Source organism: Parathielavia appendiculata, assembly GCF_033297405.1.
Source record: "Parathielavia appendiculata strain CBS 731.68 unplaced genomic scaffold N657scaffold_3, whole genome shotgun sequence".
NCBI lineage: Eukaryota > Fungi > Ascomycota > Sordariomycetes > Sordariales > Chaetomiaceae > Parathielavia > Parathielavia appendiculata.
The window spans coordinates 278,056-300,118 of record NW_026944222.1 but is presented as its reverse complement, the minus strand read 5'-3'; the positions used below and the strand labels follow the sequence as shown (position 1 = coordinate 300,118).

At 55.2% G+C, this 22,063-nt stretch overlaps 5 protein-coding genes across 5 annotated transcripts; 4 read left to right on the top strand and 1 right to left on the bottom strand.

Moving 5' to 3' along the window:
* Positions 1-739: 739 nt before the first annotated feature.
* On the top strand, positions 740-5,665 carry N657DRAFT_654162 (uncharacterized protein; the record flags this gene model as incomplete). Its single annotated transcript, XM_062794483.1, has 5 exons — positions 740-1,781; positions 1,835-1,856; positions 1,902-4,746; positions 4,799-5,238; positions 5,338-5,665. 5 exons carry the CDS (start codon positions 740-742, stop codon positions 5,663-5,665), a joined length of 4,677 nt encoding a protein of 1,558 aa, XP_062649277.1.
* A 722-nt stretch (positions 5,666-6,387) lies between these two features.
* On the bottom strand, positions 6,388-7,550 carry N657DRAFT_268691 (uncharacterized protein). The gene has a single exon (XM_062786534.1). It carries the CDS (start codon positions 7,335-7,337, stop codon positions 6,660-6,662), a length of 678 nt encoding a protein of 225 aa, XP_062649276.1. The 5' UTR covers positions 7,338-7,550; the 3' UTR covers positions 6,388-6,659.
* Positions 7,551-8,546: 996 nt separating this feature from the next.
* Positions 8,547-9,478, top strand: N657DRAFT_268694 (uncharacterized protein). The gene has a single exon (XM_062786535.1). It carries the CDS (start codon positions 8,699-8,701, stop codon positions 9,212-9,214), a length of 516 nt encoding a protein of 171 aa, XP_062649275.1. The 5' UTR covers positions 8,547-8,698; the 3' UTR covers positions 9,215-9,478.
* A 1,485-nt stretch (positions 9,479-10,963) lies between these two features.
* Positions 10,964-11,134, top strand: N657DRAFT_654161 (uncharacterized protein; the record flags this gene model as incomplete). Its single annotated transcript, XM_062794482.1, has 1 exon — positions 10,964-11,134. One exon carries the CDS (start codon positions 10,964-10,966, stop codon positions 11,132-11,134), a length of 171 nt encoding a protein of 56 aa, XP_062649274.1.
* Positions 11,135-18,642: 7,508 nt separating this feature from the next.
* Positions 18,643-20,814, top strand: N657DRAFT_662049 (uncharacterized protein; the record flags this gene model as incomplete). The annotated part of the gene is made up of 8 exons (XM_062795119.1): positions 18,643-18,858; positions 19,579-19,716; positions 19,903-19,992; positions 20,072-20,171; positions 20,241-20,363; positions 20,438-20,599; positions 20,675-20,756; positions 20,787-20,814. Exons 1-8 carry the CDS (start codon positions 18,808-18,810, stop codon positions 20,812-20,814), a joined length of 774 nt encoding a protein of 257 aa, XP_062649273.1. The 5' UTR covers positions 18,643-18,807.
* Between the last annotated feature and the right edge of the window lie 1,249 nt (positions 20,815-22,063).

The window sequence follows — 22,063 nt, the reverse complement described above, 5'->3', positions numbered from 1 at the left end:
TTTGGGTTTTTGTTCCTTCTGATCTGGAAGTTTGAGAGTAAACGCTTCTTCAGTTTTGGTGCCGAGTCCCTGCCGAAATGCAGCTGGTCTCTGGCGTCATGGGGCCCGTGCGTCAGTGCCCGTCTGCCCCGCCAACCCAGCGCCAGAAATCGCGATGGGTGGTGTGGCAAGGTACGGATACTTGGGCTCTTGAGGGGGGTTCTCTGGCAAAAGACCCACAATCCCCAAGTAGTTTTTGTGCCCCACCATCTCTGCGTATCAGAGCCATTGACCTGTCCCAGATCAGCTCCTCTCTCCGCCCTTCGGCAAGCCCTATCTGTGTTCCATGACTTTGTCGTCGGGTTGGCTCCTTGACTGGCCAATTGACCCGGCAGGGGCTGATTGATTCTGTGGTTTCTTCTTTTCATGTGGGAAACGGGTGCCGATACATGGATGGGTCTGTTCTGGATTCTTGGGATGTTATCTTGTGATTTGCACCATCATATTCTTGTGCCGTCCTTGTCATCCACTTGCCACCAATGCTCTGCCAGAGCCCCCCAATCGCAATTCACTGTGAACCCTGGATATCTCGACATCAGATTGTTGGGCACCGACATTGCACACGTCGCATGCGCAGGTCACCCAGAACCGCTTGCAAAACATAGCGGAAGCCTACACCTACCGGCTACCGACATCCACCAAGATGGACCAAATCTCCGACGGAAGCGTGAATTCGACCACTGCGGGCTTGGACGAAGCCATGCCTCTGGCTCAGGGAATTCCACAGCAATCGAGACAGTTAATCGACGATTCCCTAGCACTAGCCGGGGCACCAGCGGCGACAGAGCTGAGACCCGACACCCAAGGAGAGAGTTCCCGCACCGAAAGTCAAGCTTCGTCCTCGGCGCCTTCCACCTTCAAGGGCAGGCAAGTAGAGCCTGGCACTACTACGGCCCACGCAGAGAGGACCGATGTATCGATGCCTCCGCAGGTTTCCCCGGTACCAGACCTGTCAACCCAGGTTGCTTTGACCCAAGAATCAACAGACCAACGTGCTCTTTCTGGCGAATCGGCGAGTAACCAGGGACAGTCTCAAGAAGCGCTTACCAGCCCACCATTTTCGCACCGGGACTTTGCCATCGACTCTGCCGACCCAGACGACGGAAACACGCGCCGTTCGCGGCCCCCCGCGAACGTCGATACAACACATCAACGTGGGCCTCACGATTCGGCTCTCCGAAGTCCCCGCTCTTCCATGTGCGAAGCTCCCGTCAGCAACCGCATGAGCATCAGCTCCATGTACAGCCTGGCATCCGTCCGTGGCGTCCCAAGTTCCGCAGCATCCGCCAACGGAAGCGATACCGGCAGCGTCACTGGCGTTCCCGCCCACCGATCCGTATCGGTCGTCATGGCTTCGGGGGGAGGACACCATCTAGCCCCCCGCGAGTCTCTCACACAACACCAGCTGAGCGATATGGCGAAGAAAGGGCAGCAAGGACAACCGCAGCCGGCCGGCTCGAACCCCGCCCCGCGCCCGCAGCCCACTAGGTCTAGGAGCCGGGCTAAGCGCAGGTTCAGCGGGAGCACAGGGGCTAGCAGCCACCACAGTCCCAGCGGCGACCGTGCCGGGTCGCACCGGCCCGACAAGGAAGAGCTCAAGCCTGCTCCGTGGGGTGTCATTGGCGTGTGCGCCCTAGACGTCAAGGCGAGGAGCAAGCCGAGCAGGAACATTCTGAACCGGCTGATCCAGAACCGCGAGTTTGATGTGTGTGTTTTTGGGGACAAGGTCATTCTTGACGAGGGTGGGTCTCATCTGGAGGTCTATGTCTTAGGCTGAAGCTAACCAAGGTATTAGAGATTGAAAATTGGCCCATCTGGTAAGAACCCATCGGTCTGCCCGCCTCCTTGTGCTAACTGTTCAGCGATTACCTCATCTCCTTCTACTCAGATGGCTTTCCCTTGGAGAAAGCCATCGCCTATGTCAAGGCCCGCAAACCCTTCTGCGTCAACGACGTGCCCATGCAAAAGATACTCTGGGACCGCCGCCTATGCCTGCGCTTACTCGACCGCATCAACGTGCCTACACCCCAGCGTATTGAGGTGAACCGCGACGGCGGCCCACTACTACTCACCCCCGAAATGTGCAAGCACATGCGCGACGTAAGCGGTATAACCTTCGAACCGTTCGACTCCGAGTCGGAGAGGGCAAAGTCGACCCCGCCGCGGAAGGTGGAGCTGCTCGACGGCGGCGATATCCTTTCTGTCGACGGCACGCTGATCAAGAAGCCCTTCGTCGAGAAGCCCACCAGCGGCGAAGACCACAACATCATCATCTACTTCCCGTCGTCTGCCGGTGGGGGGGCTCGCAAGTTATTCCGAAAGATCGGCAACAAGAGCAGCGAGTTTGTCCCGGATTTGACGGTGCCCCGTGCCATCACGCAGCCAAACGACAGCTTCATCTACGAGCGCTTCATGCAGGTCGACAACGCGGAGGACGTCAAGGCCTACACGGTGGGCCCGTCCTATTGCCATGCCGAGACGCGCAAGTCGCCTGTCGTGGACGGCGTCGTCCGCCGCAACACCCACGGCAAGGAGGTGCGCTATGTAACAGCGCTGAGCGCCGAGGAGAAGGAGATCGCCAGCAAGATTAGCACCGCCTTCGGCCAACGCGTCTGCGGGTTTGACTTCCTGCGCGCTGGAGGCAAGAGCTATGTTATCGATGTCAACGGCTGGAGCTTTGTCAAAGATAATGACGATTACTACAACCACTGCGCCAGTATCCTCAAAGACATGTTTATCAAGGAGAAGCTGCGCAGGGACGGCCGGACGCCTCCTATGGCTTCGCCCGCAATTTCCGACGTGGACCCCATGTCGGTTCGCTCGAACCACACCAACAGGGAGAGGGACCACGTCTCGCAGGGCCGGCCAAGTGTGGACAGGTCAGCGAGGGACTCGCTGGTCGAACCGATTCCGATAGTCAAGTCCGAGCCCAAGCTCAGCAGCATGCCGGCCAGTCCCTTGGTTAGTCAGTTCCCCTCTTCCTTGCAAGAAAGCGCACCGTCTACCGCACCGTCTGTCACGTCCGCCGCGCCGTCCTTCGTCCCCGAAGCCACCGCACAGGACGAGCACGAACCGCCCCCGCCCCCGCCGCCCAAGCCCAGCTGGAAGCTCAAGGGTGTGGTCTCGGTCATCCGCCACGCAGACCGCACGCCCAAGCAGAAATACAAGTTCACCTTCCACACAGAACCCTTTATCGAACTGCTCCGGGGCCACCAGGAAGAAGTCCTGCTTATCGGCGAGCCAGCTCTGGCCAGCGTCATCGACGCCGTCGACGTGGCCATGAAAGCGGGTATCGAAGACCCTGCTAAGCTCAAGGCCTTGCGCAACGTTCTCATCAAAAAGGGCAGCTGGGCCGGCACCAAGGTGCAGATCAAGCCCATGTTCCGCAAAAAGGCGGACCCCAAGCCGGACAAGGGACAGAAGGACATGAAGCAGGAGGAGCAGGTGGCCGAGATTGACGAAACCAGAAACGGCGACAAGACGCCTCGCAAGCCTCCGAAACGCCACGACTCGCTGTCCGGCGTGACCATGTCCAAGTTCACGGCCGCCGAGGAGAGCCTCGTGCTTGACAAGCTGCAGCTGATTGTCAAGTGGGGCGGCGAGCCGACGCACTCGGCCCGCTACCAGTCGCAGGAGCTGGGCGAGAACATGCGCAGCGACTTTGGGCTGATGAATCGCGAGGTGCTCGACGAGGTGCACGTCTTCAGCAGCAGCGAGCGCCGCGTCGTGACGAGCGCCCAGATCTGGGCCGCCAGTTTCCTGAAGAAGACGGACCTGCCTGAGGACTTCATCACCATCCGCAAGGACCTGCTCGACGACTCCAACGCGGCCAAGGATGAAATGGACAAGGTTAAGAAGAAGCTGAAGGGCCTGCTGCGCAAGGGCAACGAGCGCCCGCCACAGTTCGCCTGGCCTCCCAACATGCCCGAACCGTCCGAGGTGCAGACCAGGGTTGTCCAGCTGATGAATTTCCACCGCAAGGTCATGCACCACAACTATGCGAAGCTGTACAGCGGCGCCGCGAACTCGCTCAATGCGATCAACAACCCGAGCTCGGAGAAGGGTCTTGCCGAAGGCGGATCGTCGGGCGTGTCGCTGTCTTCGCTCGCCTCCACCGGCTCGCTGTCGCAGATTAACGCCGTCAACAGCATCCAGGCGCGGTGGTGCTGCGGCGAGGACGCAGAGCTGTTCAAGGAGCGGTGGGAGAAGCTGTTTGCCGAGTTCTGCGACGGCGAGAAGGTCGACCCAAGCAAGATCTCGGAGCTGTACGACACAATGAAGTTTGACGCCCTGCACAACCGGCAGTTTCTTGAGTGGGTGTTCACGCCCCCCAAGAGCATGCTCGAGGAGGAGTACGGCATGTCGCTGAACGGCAAAGAGGGCAAAACGACTTCGCCTCCCAGCAAAGATGCGGAGGAGAACAAGGGCGAGGAGAAGCCTGCGGTCGGCACGCTGTCGGAAAAGATCGAGAACTCGGGCCACAAGGCTGTCAAGCGCATCTTCCGTCGTCGGTCATACCTCAACGGGTTGCGGAGCGGAGCAGAGGCGGAGCTGCCGGAGAGGTACTTCCACCTCCACCGAGGCAACAGCCAGACCAAGGCGAAGACGGACGCCCGCTTCGAGCCGCTGCGCGAGCTGTACCAGCTGGCCAAGGTGCTGTTCGACTTTATCTGCCCGCAAGAGTACGGCATTTCCGACAGTGAAAAGGTGAGGTAGCAAAACAATACCGCGGAAAGGGGAGGTACTGACCGCTTTGCAGCTTGAGATCGGTCTCCTGACATCGCTGCCCCTGCTCAAGGAGATCGTGCAGGACCTAGAGGATATGCAGGCGTCAGACGAGGCTAAGTGCTTCATCTACTTCACCAAGGAGTCGCACATCTACACGCTGCTCAACTGCATCCTCGAGGGCGGCCTTGAGACCAAGATCAAGCGGGCCACCATCCCGGAGCTCGACTACCTCTCGCAAATCTCGTTTGAATTGTATGAGATGCCGGCTAACCCGCCAGTTGACGCCGAAAATTGCGAGCCCGTGTTCAACTACAGCATCAAAATAACCATCAGCCCGGGATGCCACGTCTTTGACCCGCTCGACGTGCAGCTCGACAGCAGGCATTGCATTGGGTGTGCGCCGCGCCGCAGCCTGACGGCCCATCATGACTGGAAGGTGGTGATTGAGACGCTGCGGGCCAAGTTCCATCAGTGAGTTATCCTCCTCTTATTTCACACGTCATGGGCCGTGTCCTCGGCCTTTCGGAACGAATGAAGTGGTGGATTGCTAATCATGTGGTGGCGTTGTAGGGTGAAACTGCCAAAGACGTTCCTGGCCGTCAATCTCTCGGATGCGTTCACGTTTCAGGAAAAGAAGCAGGAGAGCGAGGCTGAGGGGCTTGAGATGAAGCCCGCCGAGCAGGACGAGGACCAGGACCAGGAGTACTCGACCGAGCCTGTCGCCACAGCCACGGAATCTACCGCGGAGCCAACCGCAGACATGGCTGCGGATTTGTCAGCGGACACGAGCGACGACACGTCCATTGCTCTTGCTGCCGCCGCTGCTGAGGCCTCGGAGTCGACGCCTGATTCACCGGTATCAAACAGCCAAGGTGGCCACCGGGAAATAAATGGATGAATTCCAGGCTCGTCCGAGGGAACACCACGGCCCGATTGGATTCATCGGTGTGTCGTCGATGTTCTCGTCCTGGTTCAAGGTTTTGGAGAGAATCCGGATCAGCCATACCGGTGAGGACCAGTCACATTGATTGTTGGATCGTTACGGCATTGTTCCGGCTCGGTTCAGTACCTCGGCATGGCGTTGCCACTTGCTGCCATAGCATACGGAGCATGTGCTGTGCTCGGGCAGAAAGCCATGGTTATCCACAAACATGTGCTCTTCACCGCCAGTTTCCTTTCGTATCATTTTTTTTTGAGACGGGGCTCTGCAGGTGTAGGTGGGCATTCACTGCTGCCGAGCGACCAGGGTTTTCCTGGCTGCTTAACGACTCAGCATGAACGGGATCGCCTATGGCTCACGGGGAACGGAAAGGTCAAGGCGGTGGGGGTAAGGTGGGTGGTCTATTGAGAGGCAAAGATACAGGAATGGGTCAAACCATGATGGGAATGCGGGTGTGTGCGTGGCATAGAGTACAGTACAACTACGGATAGAGTCGATAAACGAGCATTGTGTGATAGACGCGGGTATTCGGGAGTCAAATTAGGCGAGATCAGATGAAAAAATGGGAACATGTGACCGGTCGCAAATCGGCGATCTTCGGTTCCGGTTTCGCGGAAACCCGTGGCATGCGAGACGAGCCTCCTGCGGCACAGCCGCGGACACGTCCTGTCAGGTTGATGATCTGAGTGGGATCACGATGCAACTCCTCTTTACGGAAAGCCAAGTGAGGAAGCGAGCAAGCTCACGTGAACGGGGGGTAAGAGACATTTAGGTTTAGCGATTATCCGAGTCCAAGTCTGTGGATGTGATGAGTGTTGCGTCAACGGCTCGCTTGTGTGCTTCGGCTAGCTCATCACATCACTGCCTCTGTAGCGAAATGCGGGTGAGATCAGGTCCGCCAAGCTCGGTTGGCTGGTTGGCAGTGACGAGGAAATTCAAGGTATCTGAAAACTCACCCACGGGTACATGTACTTGTACCTACGCTTCCTTCATTTCGCATCATGGAGATGAACTGTGCCACCGTTGCCCCGGGGGGGAGGGGAGGGGGGGGGGCGTGAAGTGGACTCAAGCCAAGTGCCGCGGGGATTGCAAGGTTCTCGCTGCAGATGGCAGCTTGATACGCACATGGGTGCAGAAACCCGTCCACATTCGATCGCGAACCATGGTTCGAACGGGTGGAGGTAGGGAATTGTGGATGGGTGTGACTCACGAGGGTGGTCATTGACGTGCTCTGGCCCAAGACTGTCACGGCCCAAGCGTTCCATGGTTCTGCGTCGATCCCAGAAGGAATCTGAAAGCTACTACTGAACGGGAAGCTTGCAGGGCTGAACGCGAGTTTGAGCCTCAGGACAGGTTGGGCGCAGAGTCTGGGGCCTGAGATTAGGAATTTGAGCAGTCTCTGGGTAATGGCAGCGGTTCTGGCCGGGTCATGTCCCAGAATGGAAATCTCGAAGGAGCCCTGGGCAATCGGTCGGCACTCAACAGCCCGGCAGTCTATCCCAGCCGTTCGGAAGCGCTGCCGTCTCATTGTCAACAAAGTAACCGGGGACTGGGGAAGCGAACTGCGGGTGTGCAGACCATGCAAACGCGCATAACCAGCTATCGTGAGGCGGTATTCTAAATTGAACATTGGGTGCCCAACGCTGTTGGAAGGAGAGGCTGCAATCACGCCTCTGAGTGAGTGACTTGGTGAAAGCGGGCGGCGCGCATCCTCTTGGCCGTAGGAGCGAGTGGCTACGTCGATGCCCACCAGTGTCCACTGGATTGAAATCGATGTTGTGCTCGACAAGCCCAGGCAGTTCCGTGCGACATGCTGGAGATAGGGCACTAGATTCGGAAGTCAAGGTGCGGTTGGAAAAGATGGGCTATACCGGGGCTCGGCAGTTGAGTACTACTGCCGCGAGGCCTGTAATATGAGATTGGCGGGATCATTCGAGTTTCCTCGAATCTTTATGTCCCCGGTTCTACCGTATGACAGAAAGAGTGGACCGTGGATGCTCAGGTTTTAGCCCAGGAATTGGTGTCGTCTAGGTTGACGCATAGACCAGCAGCCTGCATGAGGTCGCCCGAGGCGGTCGCATGGCCCTCAGGTCAGCAGAGAGCCGGTAATGTCCCCAATTGGCTAGAAGACAGTCGCTTCTTGGGCTGCAGACGGGAGGATGATCAACTGCAGAGTGCAGACCGCGTGAAACGAAGAGCGAACGGGGGTTGGGAAGCATAATGTTAATGTCGTGTGCCTGCTTGAAAGATATGTATCAAGTCAGATCGTCGACTGTTGTCCTCTTCCAGGATCCCAAAGCGATTTGTTGGCGTAAAGGAGCTCGGGGCTGCCTTTTCCGAGCCCGTTTGGACAGACGCGCGAACAGACAGGGTCGCTGATGAAGCCCTTCAACATTAGACGAATGTGGAGCGATCGAGAAGCAACGTGGAAGTTGGACTCCCTTGCGAGGCCCACTCGACTCGGCAGCCCCGGGCTTGAACGAGGAAAATCCACTGTCGAAGCTCCCCAGAAAGTTCTCTGCCGGGGGTTGGGCCTGGCCCTTTCCCCTTGAAGCAGGGGCCCTGAATGACGTTAGCGGGGATCTCGCGGGCCCCGGAGCATTGGGATCTCGCAATAACAAGGGCTCTTCTTCTTTTGTTCCATGAGCCTCCAGGAGTCTAGGGCCGCCACTGACATGCCCTGACATCCGATCGAGGGGCGCTCAGACACCGGTGTAATGCCTGATTGGGCATGATCTGACCAGCAGAGACAGGCTAGGCAGCATTCTCGGCGAACCTGGAAAGAAGGGCCGGCTTGCTGAGTCTCGGCCGGGAAGATGGGAAGAGTCGACTGCAAAATGCATAATCAAAGTACCTGAGGCGGTCCAGAAACCGGTGAAAAGGTGTGTTCACCGGCCATGTTGAATCCGAGCGCCCGTCAAAATCGTTGCAGATTTAGCCACGGCAGACGCGTGGGATGAGGCTCAGAGCGCGGGGGCCGGGGTTGTGACGATGTCCAAGTGGCATTTTGTGACGGTTGAGGGGAGAAAATCCAGCTTCAAAAGACTAGCAAGTACTCGTACTGGGTACCTTACGGTGCCTTCCATCCCTGTGGGCGAGCTGTGGGAAGGTAACTGGCGAGCCTGGCAAGGAAACTGCGACAGAATGCCCCTCCGTTGCCTGTCCAGTGCTGACCCCACTTCTTCTCGCTGCTGCGACTTCCTCTCCCCCGGTGAAATTCCATCCCCACTGCATCCAGAATCTGTCTTTGATGAGCTTCGTGTTCATCAATCCATACAAGCCCTGTACTTGGTCCATGGTCTCCGACAACGTCACCTCAGGCACAGGGTGCGGCGACGTCATCCTCCTCCTCATTCTCATGTCAAACCTCTACGGGTTCAAAGAAAAGCCACCATGGTACGCTCGGACGCAAGGGATCAGCAGCCGAAGCTGCTGGCTGTGATTGCATTGGGCATGCCCGACAGGATACTCCGTATACCTGCCGGCACTCCCCCCGCAACGCCGTGATGTCGGGACGCCCCTATCCGCCTTGCTTGACTGCCAATCCGGGCACTGGCTGGCGTTTCGCGGCTGAAGCGTTGTACTCCCGCGACGACATGCAAGGTACCCGTCGATGGCGTCGACATCAAATCGGCGTCACCTTGTGCGACAGCAAGCCAAGTAAGGCGACACGTCGGCACTGTCAGTACTCATCGCCAGCGGCCAAGTTGACGGCCACGATCTCGAGAATGGCCGACAACTCCGTCAGTGGAGAGAGGAGGCTGAGGCGTCTCGCAGCGGCTCACTCATCTTGTCTCCCAGCCAATGAGAGGCCCGCCGGCGTGTCTCAGTCATGCCTTCAACCAAGAGAGCTGCTAGAGCCAACTCCAACCGCATAGCAAACCCGTCATACCATGCGTCTCCAAGCTGCCGTCTGTTTGGATCATTAGGACTTCACTTCATTGGCGCGCCACGGCAGGGGAAACGAGCTCAACCAGAGTTGACGGCTAAAACGCGTTCTTTATCTCGTCCAATATAACCCCCAACTGGCCACAAATGGACCAGAGGGGTTGCGACGGCCCTGCAAGGGAGCCGTATCAGGAAACGTCGGACGGCCCAGTTACAGGGCAAATCCCGGCAACCACCATCGTCCCATATTTTCTAACCTCTGGTGATGCGTTTTCATGGTTTGAGGCCAGCCTTTCTCCACCGAGGTCGCACTCTACCGTGTCAGGGCTCTAACGTCCCAGAGCCGTTGGCTTGGAAATGATCCCGCAACCCGCAGTTCTCTTGTCGCTGTTTTTGTGCGGTGAATCATGGGTACTGTACACTGCATGATCCTGTTCCATAACTGACGAGGATGCCACTTTCCTTCACATCTTGCCACATACCCTCCCTGTCTTCCCTGAGCTTCCGCCCGGTCTTTGCAGCTTGGAACTAACCACCACCCCCCACCCACTTACATGCGAACACTTGATCCTTGACAACGCCGAAGCCACGAGGGAGGGGTGTAAGGTTCGAGGACAATGACACTGCTCTCATCAACACATACCGATTCGGATACTCTACATTCAGCAACCGGAACGCATCCGTGACCCGCTCCAAGCCCGTGCTCAAATCACTCCTGAGGCAGGCCATCAAGATAGCATCCAAGTTCGAGACGGTCGGTCGATCCACCACTATATCGACCCGTGCTCGACCTCCACTTTCCCATGTGCCCAGCAACTCATAAGGCCGCCTCATCGCCCCGTTTACCTCGGCAGGTCACTTACAATCAGAGTCCCGCGCTGCAGGCCGACGTTTGACAAACGACCACCAGAGAGCTCTTGATCTGTTCGTCTGCCCACCCATGACTGCTGTCTTCTGTAATATTCCTACCGCTACCTCGGCTTTCTTTAAATCCCCTGGCTCGCCCTGATCGTGGTTCTCGCTCTGGCAGCGACCGCAAATCGCAACCTCACGACCACGGACCACGACTTCATCACAATCACAACTGAACCGTTGCCTAGGTGCAACCGCGTCTGTAAAGACCTCAAAGGGCCCCTCGGGATTTCCGGATACCAGCAGACACCCAATCCCGGCCTGTTGATCTGCCTGTGCGTGTGGCTTCATGCTCCTCCAATATGCTGACCACTAACACGGCAAAGAGCTAGGGGCTTTTTCCTTTTTGAGTAACGCCCGCAGCACCCCAACGCCCACTAATTCAATCTTGGCTTTGGCCACACCTTAAAGTCCCAGGCTCCTCGACATCAGGACGAGAGCCAGACAGAGTCCGACATGGCACTCGCAAGCCATACGCACTGCGCGCACTCGTTTGTCATGATCAAGTCCGACAACACCCTGATTCAGTGGACCTGCCACGTCTGCCACCACGGGCCGTTCTGGTTCATCTGGGAGTGCAGGTATTGCCGGCTTCACACGTGTCGGTCCTGCATGGACAGTGCCTAGACGGGGCGCTGCGCCTGGGCCTGGGCAGGAACTCAAGTCATGGCGGCATTCATCCGGGCTGAATTGGAGCAATGGGGGGGGCATTTGGCGTTTGAGCTTCCTCTGGCAGCGGTGGTTGGCTTGGCCAGGCGTTAAGGCCCAGGTGAGTGAGATCCAGATCACCACAGTCCCAACAGTGCGTCACTGGTGCCGCGCAACCCATCCCATTCAGCATCAACGGCCCGATCAGTGGCGCGCCTTGCTTGCATCTGGCAGAGCTCATGTGAGCCAGCCACGAAAACACGGGAAACGCAGCTGCGCAATCGAGTTGACAGTCACCAAATTTTATTGCCCTATGGCCCTATTTGCAGCCTGAGGGAGCATTTGGGTGCTGACATGGCACCATAGACCTGCAGCACGGCTTGACCAGACGATCGGGACTGCCCACACTGCTTCTCTTCTTGACGACCAGCACAGGGACGACGAAAATCGTCCGAAACCCAGCCTCCATCCCGCCAGTTCTGACGTTCCATCAGCATGAGCACGCATTCAGGTCCAAACCAACGTTGTCCCGCATATTTTTGTGATGTTACAGCGGAGGACCCTTCCTGTGTCCGCTCCGATGGGTCCCCAAATCTCGCTTCGATACCCGCTGTCAAACCAATCCTGCGGCCTTCCCGCCTGGCACAGCATTTGCCCCAGCTGCTCGGTACTTTTATTTCGCTCTGCATCCCTGCCCTGGCCGAGATTACGCCAACGTTACGCTACTGCACCATGCAACGCGACGGCAGGACTACGCTCCCTTACACGACGCTTTCCTTTGTTGCTACGGATGAGGAGTTTTTCTATCTGATAGACGGGTTGGGGGTTACCGGGTGTTTGTTCGCTTCTCTGTTGTTTGTTCTGATACACACTTCTTTCCTTGGTTTGCGTGGGCTGGATTAGATTGGAAAGGGGTTCATTGACCCCGTGGGTGACCACCGGATGGTACGGATGGGGATGGGTGTTTTACAAGGAACGCAAAAGGAAAGGGAAACGGCAAGGGGTTACAGGCGTCATCGATTATCTTCTTGAACAAAAACAAAACAGAAGAAAGAAAGTGGAGGAGACCTTTGTGCTGGCTCACCTCTCAACTCTTCACACTCTTTTTCCTTCTTTGCCTTGGGAATTCAGGTTTGCTCTTCTTTCTTCATGACCATCAACAAGATACAGACCTCAATAGCACTGTGCTGTTACTTTGGCTGGTAATTGAAGCGCCGAAAGCTCGTGTCACCGCCACGACCAACCCAGTGCACACCGAATCTGCTGTCCGGCATAACGAGCAATCAGCGAAACCAGAAAAGCTCAACACTCAACCCCACACTCGGATGGCCGCAGACAGGAATCACGGTTACTGCTTCCAGCCAAATGCAGCAAAAGAGCTCATGTCAAGTCAGCAAACTACTCATTTGCGCGGCTGTGCAACAACACCCAGGAAACTTACCTGGTGTTTGTTCAACTGCTCGGCTCTTCGTCACTCCGACTCATATGTCTGGTGCGTGTTTAATCTAAACCTTCCCTCAACCTGAGACCAGACCGGTGCCACTGAGACATTAAATCTACGTCTATGTAAGCCAAGGTAACTAGCTCAATATTCCCGTCTTGCTCCTTCATTCAATTACCGGTTACACTCACTCGATCTGTGCATCTCCACACAGTGTCACGGGCAATGCCCGTGCTAGGGTTAGGTTGCCCCTATATAGATAAGATAAGGAGTTGGCAAGCCTAGTAGTTGAACTTGCCATAGTCTATGCGCACCACTCTATTGGTCAGTACGCAACTCTAAGGCATTTTCACTAAGGGCTATGCAATGCCGATAATTTGATTCTTTATAGAATTAATTATTATTATTATTCCTACACCGCTATGCCCTAGGGCTCGCCGGACCCTCTACCACTAATTACAAAGGAAAACCATGCCTGCAGAGCTGAAGTGAAAATCTCTGTCTGCTCTATACTAGTCTGAAGTCCTAAATCCACTCACTACAGCGAAAAGAAAGGCGTAAATGATTCGCTAAGTTATCGAACTAGCCTAGTTCTAGCCGTGCAGCTAGCTTATACTATAGGAGCCTTCCAGAGCATAGTAGCTATCTAATCAACTTCATTGCAAGCCTTCTCTCTTTGTTTCCCCACCCGCCGAGAGCTCTGTATAGGTCTCTGTGCGAGCGTATCTCTGTAGCTTGCCAGGTCCTTGACTTCGGTATTCGGCAGCACCACACAGCTAAGCGTTCTACTATTTCCCTGCCCCGGCCGCATTTGCAGTAGGGGGTAGGTATTCGAGAAACCCTGGCCCTAGAAAAGGAAGTCCTTGAGGCCTATAGCCCCAGTTCGGGCGTTGGTTAGTAAGGAGCTCTCGGCATTATTACTATTATTGTTATTCCTGTTTCACTCTGCCTTAGAATTTGCCAAACTAGTTATTTATAACTAGTCATAAAGAGAAAACTATGCTGTATAGCCAAACTAAAAATCTCTATCTGCCCTATGCTAATCTATTACATTAAATTACTCACTATAGTGAATTGCCTATTTACTAATTACTTTCTTCATTTTAATTAAAGCGGTTATTAAGAGGGAGCTTTTCATTGACTTGCATCCTGCTTACACTAACACCTTTGTGTGGTGCGCGCTGCAAATCCTATTCTGTCTCGAAATTAAGTGCTGTCTCAGTTTTTTTCGGCACCTTCTACGAAGTAAAGGGCCTGCGCAGCAATGCCAAGAGCCCCCAAGTATTGCCGAATACATGCCCTGTACCCAAACGGGACGGCACCGTTGACTTGCGGGTTTCCAGACGGGTGCTCTGCCGGGTTGGGCTTGGCTGGGCCATTTTCCCGACTTCCCGATCCAGACGGCTGCACGGAGCCGGGGGACGGTGATTGGTGCATTCGGTTCTCGTGTGTTACTCTCCTGTTTTCCTGAAGTATTGTACCCAACCTGAGATCACAATCTCCAGGAAATATTTGATCGCGGAGGAAAAGGCATGCTTCCGAAGACACAATCTCAGTCACATCTGTACGCTGCTTCGGCCATGTCACCGCTCAAGTTTGCCAGCCCGGCTTCGTTGGCGCGACCTCAAACTGTCGAGTACTTGGTATATAGTACGGCCGTACTTGGCGTGCACATTGCCGTGCGACATGTCAATTTTTCCGGTCGCTCTTCAGCCTCATGTCTCACCAAAAGGTGTTTGCGGTGAGGCTCTGAGATGCTTGGCTCCTGACCGAGGACGACGAGATGATTGTGCGTATCGAAACACGGAGGGGAGGAACGATACCCTCGGTTCACGGCCCTTACTGTGCGAAGTCTTGCTTCCAGCCCCTTCTCGAATCTGCTTGCGCCGCTTGCAATGATCGATCCCTCGTCCACGCTATTTTATTCTTCCAGATTAGCATTACTAGTGCCGCTGTACCTGAAACCTATGAGATGCGAGAAGCAGCTCCTGTCACAATGCACGTCAGTGGCGCCCGCGTGCCACACCCAGATCATCGCTTGCCCTTTCAGATCAGCATGCATGCGCTAGCCCCGATCTGCCCGGACCTGCATCTTGGCAGCACGAGCCCCACGGCGCCGAGGTCCTCCGAGTCTGCCGAGGGTTGGCGTACGGCATGTTCCGGAGCCTGAGCTGGGCCGGAGAGACCCGGACAACGCACGGCCATGTGGAAATGAGAACATACTTTTGACTCCTGATCAGAGCGAGTTCTCGTGCATCTTCTGTCACAGACGTTGGCCGGTGCGGGTCCAAATGTCGGTAAACAACACCCAGGGCGAAAGAGCGCAGTGTCAACAACGACACAACGTTGATTCTTCAATGGCTGATCCGACGGTGCCATTCCCGGCTAGTGGGGCTTGTCAGCCGGTACTCGACCTCCGATGGGACCTGAGCAGGCAACGGCCAGCTGTCAAGAGATTAGCAGGGACCGCAGCATGCATGTGACGGCTTCCTTCGGGTCATCGTCCACGTCAAAGATGAGCAAGGCGTCCTGCGATCTGTTGACCGTTGCAGCGGGCCACGGTTACATCAGCCCGCTTTCAGTTGGTTTACATCGCGGCCTGGTTGCCGGGTTTTCGGCTCATCGCGACTCATTCCGCATAAACCCCGCCGGACTCTTCTCCGTAGTTTTGAGTGGTACAGTTGTATCACAAGGCAAGCCACGAATGACGCTACGTGGCTCACAACGGTCGTCCTCAGCAACGCGCACGTTGGTGATGACGTGGCTCAGATACTGATCGGAACGTTCGATGTCCCTTGTCGAGACCATAGGCCGTCGGAAGTTGCGCCAGAGTCCATCTGGCAGATGGGCGTAACGAGCCGCCGGCCGGCACCATCACTTGGGTTCCACGATCCCCCAAAGCATCACGCAAACCTCGCTTGTCGTGTTCCTCATGCATTAATCCCAGACTACCCCACACCCCATGTACCTGGCGTAAAATGGTACTTGAGCCTGGCAAGGGCGTAGCCGAGGGGTGGCTGTCCGGGTCGAGGGAGAAGCCAGACCGAGATCCGCCTTATTTTCGGGCAGAATCGGCGACAGAGCGGGTTGTGGTGTGATCGGACACGGTTTCAAACACTTTCCTATATCGGAGCATCAGTGCAAATGCGTAATGATTGTCTCAAGAGGTGCGTTGCCCGAGAACCCAATCCCAGTCGCCTGATCAAACCACGGGGCAAGACGGGCGTCAACGGTCGCTGTTCAACCTGTCGGTGCGCCACATGAGACTTCCGAGGGCCCGGCACAAGTCCGGACAATGTGATTCGACTTCCTCCTGCGTGACTGGCATAATGGTGCTTCGAAGTTGCCTTGGGAGTCGAGCGTCATCCACTGTCTCGTCGGACCGATGAAGAATCTGCAAGCCATCATCAGTACCATGAGGGTGAGGGACCGGGCAGGTCAACCCACCTTCCGCCAACTCTGCGAGGAATATCACGCATTAGACAGCTTCCGTTGACGTCTCATCACACCGGAAGACGGCCCGTTCTGCAGGCGTTCCTCGATGGACTGTCTTCCGGGGATTTAGAAGTGCAGACGTGAAAGATGAACGAGGAGGGAATATGGAAGTTGTCGGAAATTGCAGGGAGGTGGCAGCTGGAGGGTGGGGCTGAACGGCGCTACCTTTAATTGGAAATGGCGGGGAAAATGCGGGACAGTTCCGCGCTTCAGGGCTGCGTGGGTCCCTATATTCCCACTGTGGCCAGCATTGGGAGAACAGCCCAATGAGGACATACACCTGAGAGCTATCCCTGAGAGTTTCCATTGATGAACTCGCACCAAGTCCACGTCCAATTGTGAAATAGATGAGTCTCCCTGCAGAAAGTTCAAATTTAGACGCCGATGACGCTCAAGCCCAGCCACTCTGTCTCCTGTATGCACCGTCAAAATGTTTGTTTACCCTGCCCCTTTTTTATTATCCCCACGCTCGCGCTGGATTTCTTGAGAGCATGGTCAACGACCTGGAAGAACAGCCTGGAGTTCCAAACCAGACCCAACTGTCGCCGGCTCTCACCCAAATCGGCAGCAGCCTTACCGCGTTTGATAGAGCGCACACTCATCCAACAAACAACCTGACCACCTCCGGGCTAGAAGCCCAAGTTGACAAGCTTGAGCACCAGCTGGCAAAGGTGCGTGTGTAAGAACAAACTATTCCGCGACTATTTCCACATAGAACAATGAAGAAGACCCGTCATCATCTGGCTCAGAGGGCTACTGGGAGGATGTGGTCTGTCTATGCCTATACGACCAAGCATTGGCGGGAGAAGCATCCACGGAGGGATGTCAGGAAGGCAGCAGGGCTTGCAGCAGCATATGCTCGACAGCAGGCGGCAACTGGCACGGCAGGATGTACTTGGGGCTTCGGACGCAAGCCCAGTCAAGTGGACAATCCCATCCAGTATCTCAAGCTGGTTATCACAGTGCCCCATCCCCCCCCGGGCGGCATTGGATTCCTTGCTGAGAATTATAGAATTCTAGTAGACGTTGACTGTTTCACATTCGCCAAGGTAATATACTACGGCAGCTTCACGTTGGAGAAGAACCACAGCAGCCGACCTTCTAAACTTGGATGTGAATTGGCGGGGCATGTTGAACTGAACTGGCTCCTTGGCACCTGGATTCAGGTTCTGGGCACTGTTGCCCAATGCAGTAAGCGTGGAAGACTCGTCACCCACCCAAAAGCAGGGTCTGGCGAGGGTCCCGAAGCCCTCGGTTCTTTCAAGCAACACACACACATGACGCATGGTTAAGGCAGTCAATTCAAGCTTCATCTTGTGCCTCAATGGATGCAGTGTCACCTGGTTGGTCTATGCCTATTCGAGCCTGTAACTGTTGCTGTCCAACAGGGCACTCCCAAGAGAAGCAAGGGCAGTTGGATCTTTAGGACTCTGATGCCACGTCCTGTCTCACCGAATGCGGCACCAGTCCACAGCATTCAGGTCAAGGCAAGTATAAGACAGATGATCCAGCTTTGATAAAGATAACAGTAACTCATGCATGACAGCTGAAGTGTTTAGTCGAACAAGGATATCACAAGGGACCTATATATAGTGGCTAGTTGATAGGATACATTTCATTTCAGTTTAAGATATAGCTATCTAGCTAGTATCTATAGATAAATATGTGTCTTTACAAGGGTGCTGCTAGTTCCTTGAGCGGTTCTCATTCATCAGCATCTCGAGATAAGTCAGCATCCATACCCAACTCCTGAATGCTGGAGACCAAACAGCACAATAATATCTATTTCTCTTTTACATCTGGTATTCTTAAACATTCAGACAGTCACTCCAAGGCATTTGAGATTCACCTAAATGATTTTATTCTCGCTTATAGCCTAATATAACTTAACGTTATACGTTATACTTAATCTTTCGCTTATAAAACGTTAGCCCTATTAGCAACCTGTCAGCCTGTCTTTCTCTATATATCAGACTTGATGTCGTTAAAAACACCCTCTTATCACAGGCGAACGCTAGGGTAGTCACCCTTTGGCAGGTGAGGTTCACGTCTTGCCAAAGTTGCCCATCAAATACACATCCCTCGACAGATGGTGTTTAACCCCACTCAGCCCCCAAGCTCACCGCCCTTAGAGGCAGTCAGGGAGTCAAAGACAGGCACAATCATTCTCCCAACACTATGAGAAGACGTGGTCTGTCTGCAACAGCATACTATGCAAATTGGGGATAGTATAAGCTCGACCATCTCGTCTCATCTTCAGAGAAAAACTCGCAGATGGCTCAGTCGGCTAGTGTTGCACTTTCTGAGACTCGATCTTTCTGAGAATCATATGCTAACAAAGACGACAGGGTTCGACCTGTGAAGGGACCAGCGGTGTGTTTCTTAGCGATGAGTTCTCACAGCGTTTTAACTTACTTCCGCAGAGCGGCAGCGTGATGTCTTCAGATTATGTACCCGTTTACCCTGAACAGTAAGGACAAGCTTTCCTTACAAGTGACGCGAGTTCGACTGAGCCAGCTGAACGAGTTCAGTTTTGCACCGTTTTTTTTTTGGTGTTTTCTTCGTCACCTGTGCCTTTTTATTGCATCTTCGCCCACTTGGCTATGTTTCAGTGACCTTCACTTGGTGCGAAACATCACCGGGATTTGTTAGAAACCTTACATCCCGCTCTCATCAGGGATCACTGGGCTACCACATTGCCTGCCAACGGACCGGCATGTGGAAACTGAAGACATCGTCACCAAGAAGGACCAAAGAGACGCGATATGTGAGTCGAATGCTCACCAAGGTGCTGAATTCAAATCAACATACCTAACACGGAGTTATGTACATAAGAATCAGGATTGGCCGATACACACTTCTCATCCAATTGCTGGCTGAGAAGGCTGCCACCTGGAAATGTAGGCGCCGACTTGGTGGATACGGGTTTACTGATAGACAAGCCATTCTGCAGGAAACGTGGCCGTCATCTCGAATTCACCGCCAACCCATGAGACCTGAAGTGAATGGCGCGGTAAGTTGTCAAGCAGGTGACAGCTACCAACGGTTGGCCCTGGAGCAGTTGCCAAAGGACCACTTCCGCAGCCTGCGGCCCTGCAAGCACCAGACGACCAATCAAGATTGAGTACCACCAGACCTTAGTGCGAGGCGCGCTGCGCAAGGCACCCTGAAAATCCGTAGGTTGACAAGGCCAAACTGACCGGCCGGTTATGCCGGCCAGGGAGAGCGTCAACCGAAACGGTTTCCTCTTGGTTACACCCTGGCGTCTTTCATCCTGAGGGCGACGTCTTCCAAGGTGCGGGCTCGCGGTTTTCACCGGAGACCATCGCCGACCAAGAAGCAGCGACTTTCTCACGTTGGTGCAGCCGAGCCGAAGGCTTCAAGTGCCCGTCGCGGTTCGCAACGGGATATTACCACGTTTGAAGAAACCCAGTTTGGTGACTATACCCACGTCCGCTTACAATGCCGCCGTTGCTAACATGGCGAGGCAGGCAGCTTAAGACGCAGCGCAAGGCTCCAGAGGCGGCTGCAGTTGGAGACTAGCATAGAGCCTCAACTGAGCGGGGTGCAGTCTAAAGCGAGCACAGGGAAGCTTCTGGCAACTGAGCCTGTGGGATCGTCGCGGGTGGGGGGTGGAGGGCCTACAGCAACCCAGCGCCGAGAAGAGAGGCGAACGGGCAGCCAGGGTAAGACACTGTCACCCGGCGCAGCTTCAATGCTAATGCCTCATGTAGGTAGAGCCGCCGGTGAGACCCGCTGTAGTAGCATCATCGCGAAAGCGACGGCTTGACGGCGAGCACCGCAACCGGAGCGAGCGCGCCTGACAAAAGAGAACCTCACCCTGCTCAACGAGATGGGGAGAAGGAAGTGGACCAGAGGAACCAACAGCACTCAAGCTCCAGTGACTTAGACTCCTCCGTCGAGTCGGTCACGATCAAGGCCACCTCACAACTTCATCCGGGTTTGACATCCAAGCCCAGCAAAACGGCATTCTCAACCAGGTCCATTCCAAGCCCCCGAAGAACCTCGAGGACCGCCGCAAAGGATTCGCCCGATCACGAAAAACCGCGTCGCCCCAGAGTTAGTGTACCACGCTATACCAACACAGTTCTGAAAGCGTGCAATGACGCCACCGTGGTCTTAAGGTAGGTGTCCAGCTTCTCAAGACGCACAGCGATCCGGGCTATCCACGAGCCTTCAACCAGGCCTTTACCGCCTTCCCGAGAAATACCGAGTTCAACAACGGCTTATCCGCTCCGCAGCCCGACTTTTGTCGAGGGGCTCGGAATACGCGATTACTAGCCGTTCCCCGTCGACGAGCAGGTCAGCGGAGCGGTGCTCTTTAGGGACGACTCGTTTTTCTGTCGCGCTGCCGCATATCGCCGGCGAGTGGAAGGGCCGCGGGAAAGACATGGACGAAGCAAAGATGCAGAGCGCGTACGACGGGGCTGCCCTCACCTATGCCAGGAACCAGGCATTGTCGTACCTGGGGAAACCCCGCCCCCCCAGTCACGCCGAGGTTGCAAATCACCACTGACGGCACCAACATCAACTTTTTGCCCACTACGCGGCCGCGTCGCAAGACGGCGTACTCGAGTATCATCAGTATCCGACCGCGTCTACCAATCTGACCAGTTCGTATGAAGACATCAAGAAGGGTTGGAGGTAGCTCCGAAACCTCCAGGACGATGCAAGACACCTATCGTACGCATTGCGGGATTAGCTGAAAGACCATTTGAAGACGTATCAAGGGCCAGCGGCGCCTGTTGACCAAATATATCAAGGACTAGGCGACATCCCTGAAGAATTCGAACTGGATGCGGAAGAGCCAGAAGAATTTGCAGCATTGCCTCCATCATACGCACTTACACGTGAGGAGCTCCAAAGACATACCGGCGGCCTATATTCTGCGCTGTGACGACGATGGCTTTGTCGATGAGCTTATCCATGTGCCATCGCCTCCAGGATCTTCAACCAAGTGCCTCAGCCGGATCCCCCTCCGCGCCGCAGGGCGGTTACTTCCAAAGGCCGGCCACCACCTATAACTTGAGAATCCTCTCAACTACACGTCGAAGCGGCGCAGGTCTACGCGGCGAAAAGCTACGGTAGAGGACGGGTGAAGCTGAGTGTTGTGCCCATCGATCCTGTTCAAAGCGAGCGGTTCGAGCGAGACCAGAGTACCTATGGCTGATGTACTGGTTCCGGGAAGCTCAATCTACTGTCGCACCTAACGATTCTAACTTCAGATCTCATCTCCTATTGAACTTGCCCTAGCAATGGAACTTGGGACAGCATCTGCAAGAAGGCATTGTCACGGCAAGCCAGCACCGGAATAACGAAATAAGAAGGAGGATAATGGAAAAAACGAGGGCATGGGGCAAAGGACGGCAATCAAAGCACTTGGAAATGCATGCATTCAGAACATGAATCGCAGGAGCAGCGAGGGTATTGTGTCTTTCTGTCATTAGCAGGGACCAGATGGACAGGATGTACACGTCAAAATCTCTCTGACCGAGGTGTTTTAACAAAATCTGAATGTCTCCTAACCGCAACCATTACTGTACCTGGCAAAGCCATCACAGCCCGAGGCCTCCAAGACTCCAGCCATTTCCAGCAATCTCCAAAGGCCTTGATCTCGCCCAAGAATCCCAGGCCTTGAAACACCCGAACTCCAACAGGACCTCGAGCGATCAACATTCCGACTCAATAGTCGTCATTATCTTCACGCTGGTGCTTCTTGCCCGGTTTTCTCTGACGGGCGGTAACCCAGCCATTTCCATGTGGCTTTGACCGGCCATCCCTCTTGGTCTTTTCGGTCTTGTTGGTCTTCTTGCCGCCCTTGACTCCTCCTCCTCCTCCTCCTTCTTCTTCTTCCACTTCCGCGGCTCCCGCAAAACGGTCAGCTGCGCCGTCCGCCACCGCAGTGAGCTTAGCAATGACCGCGCCTTCGTGTCCCTGAATTCCTGTCCAGA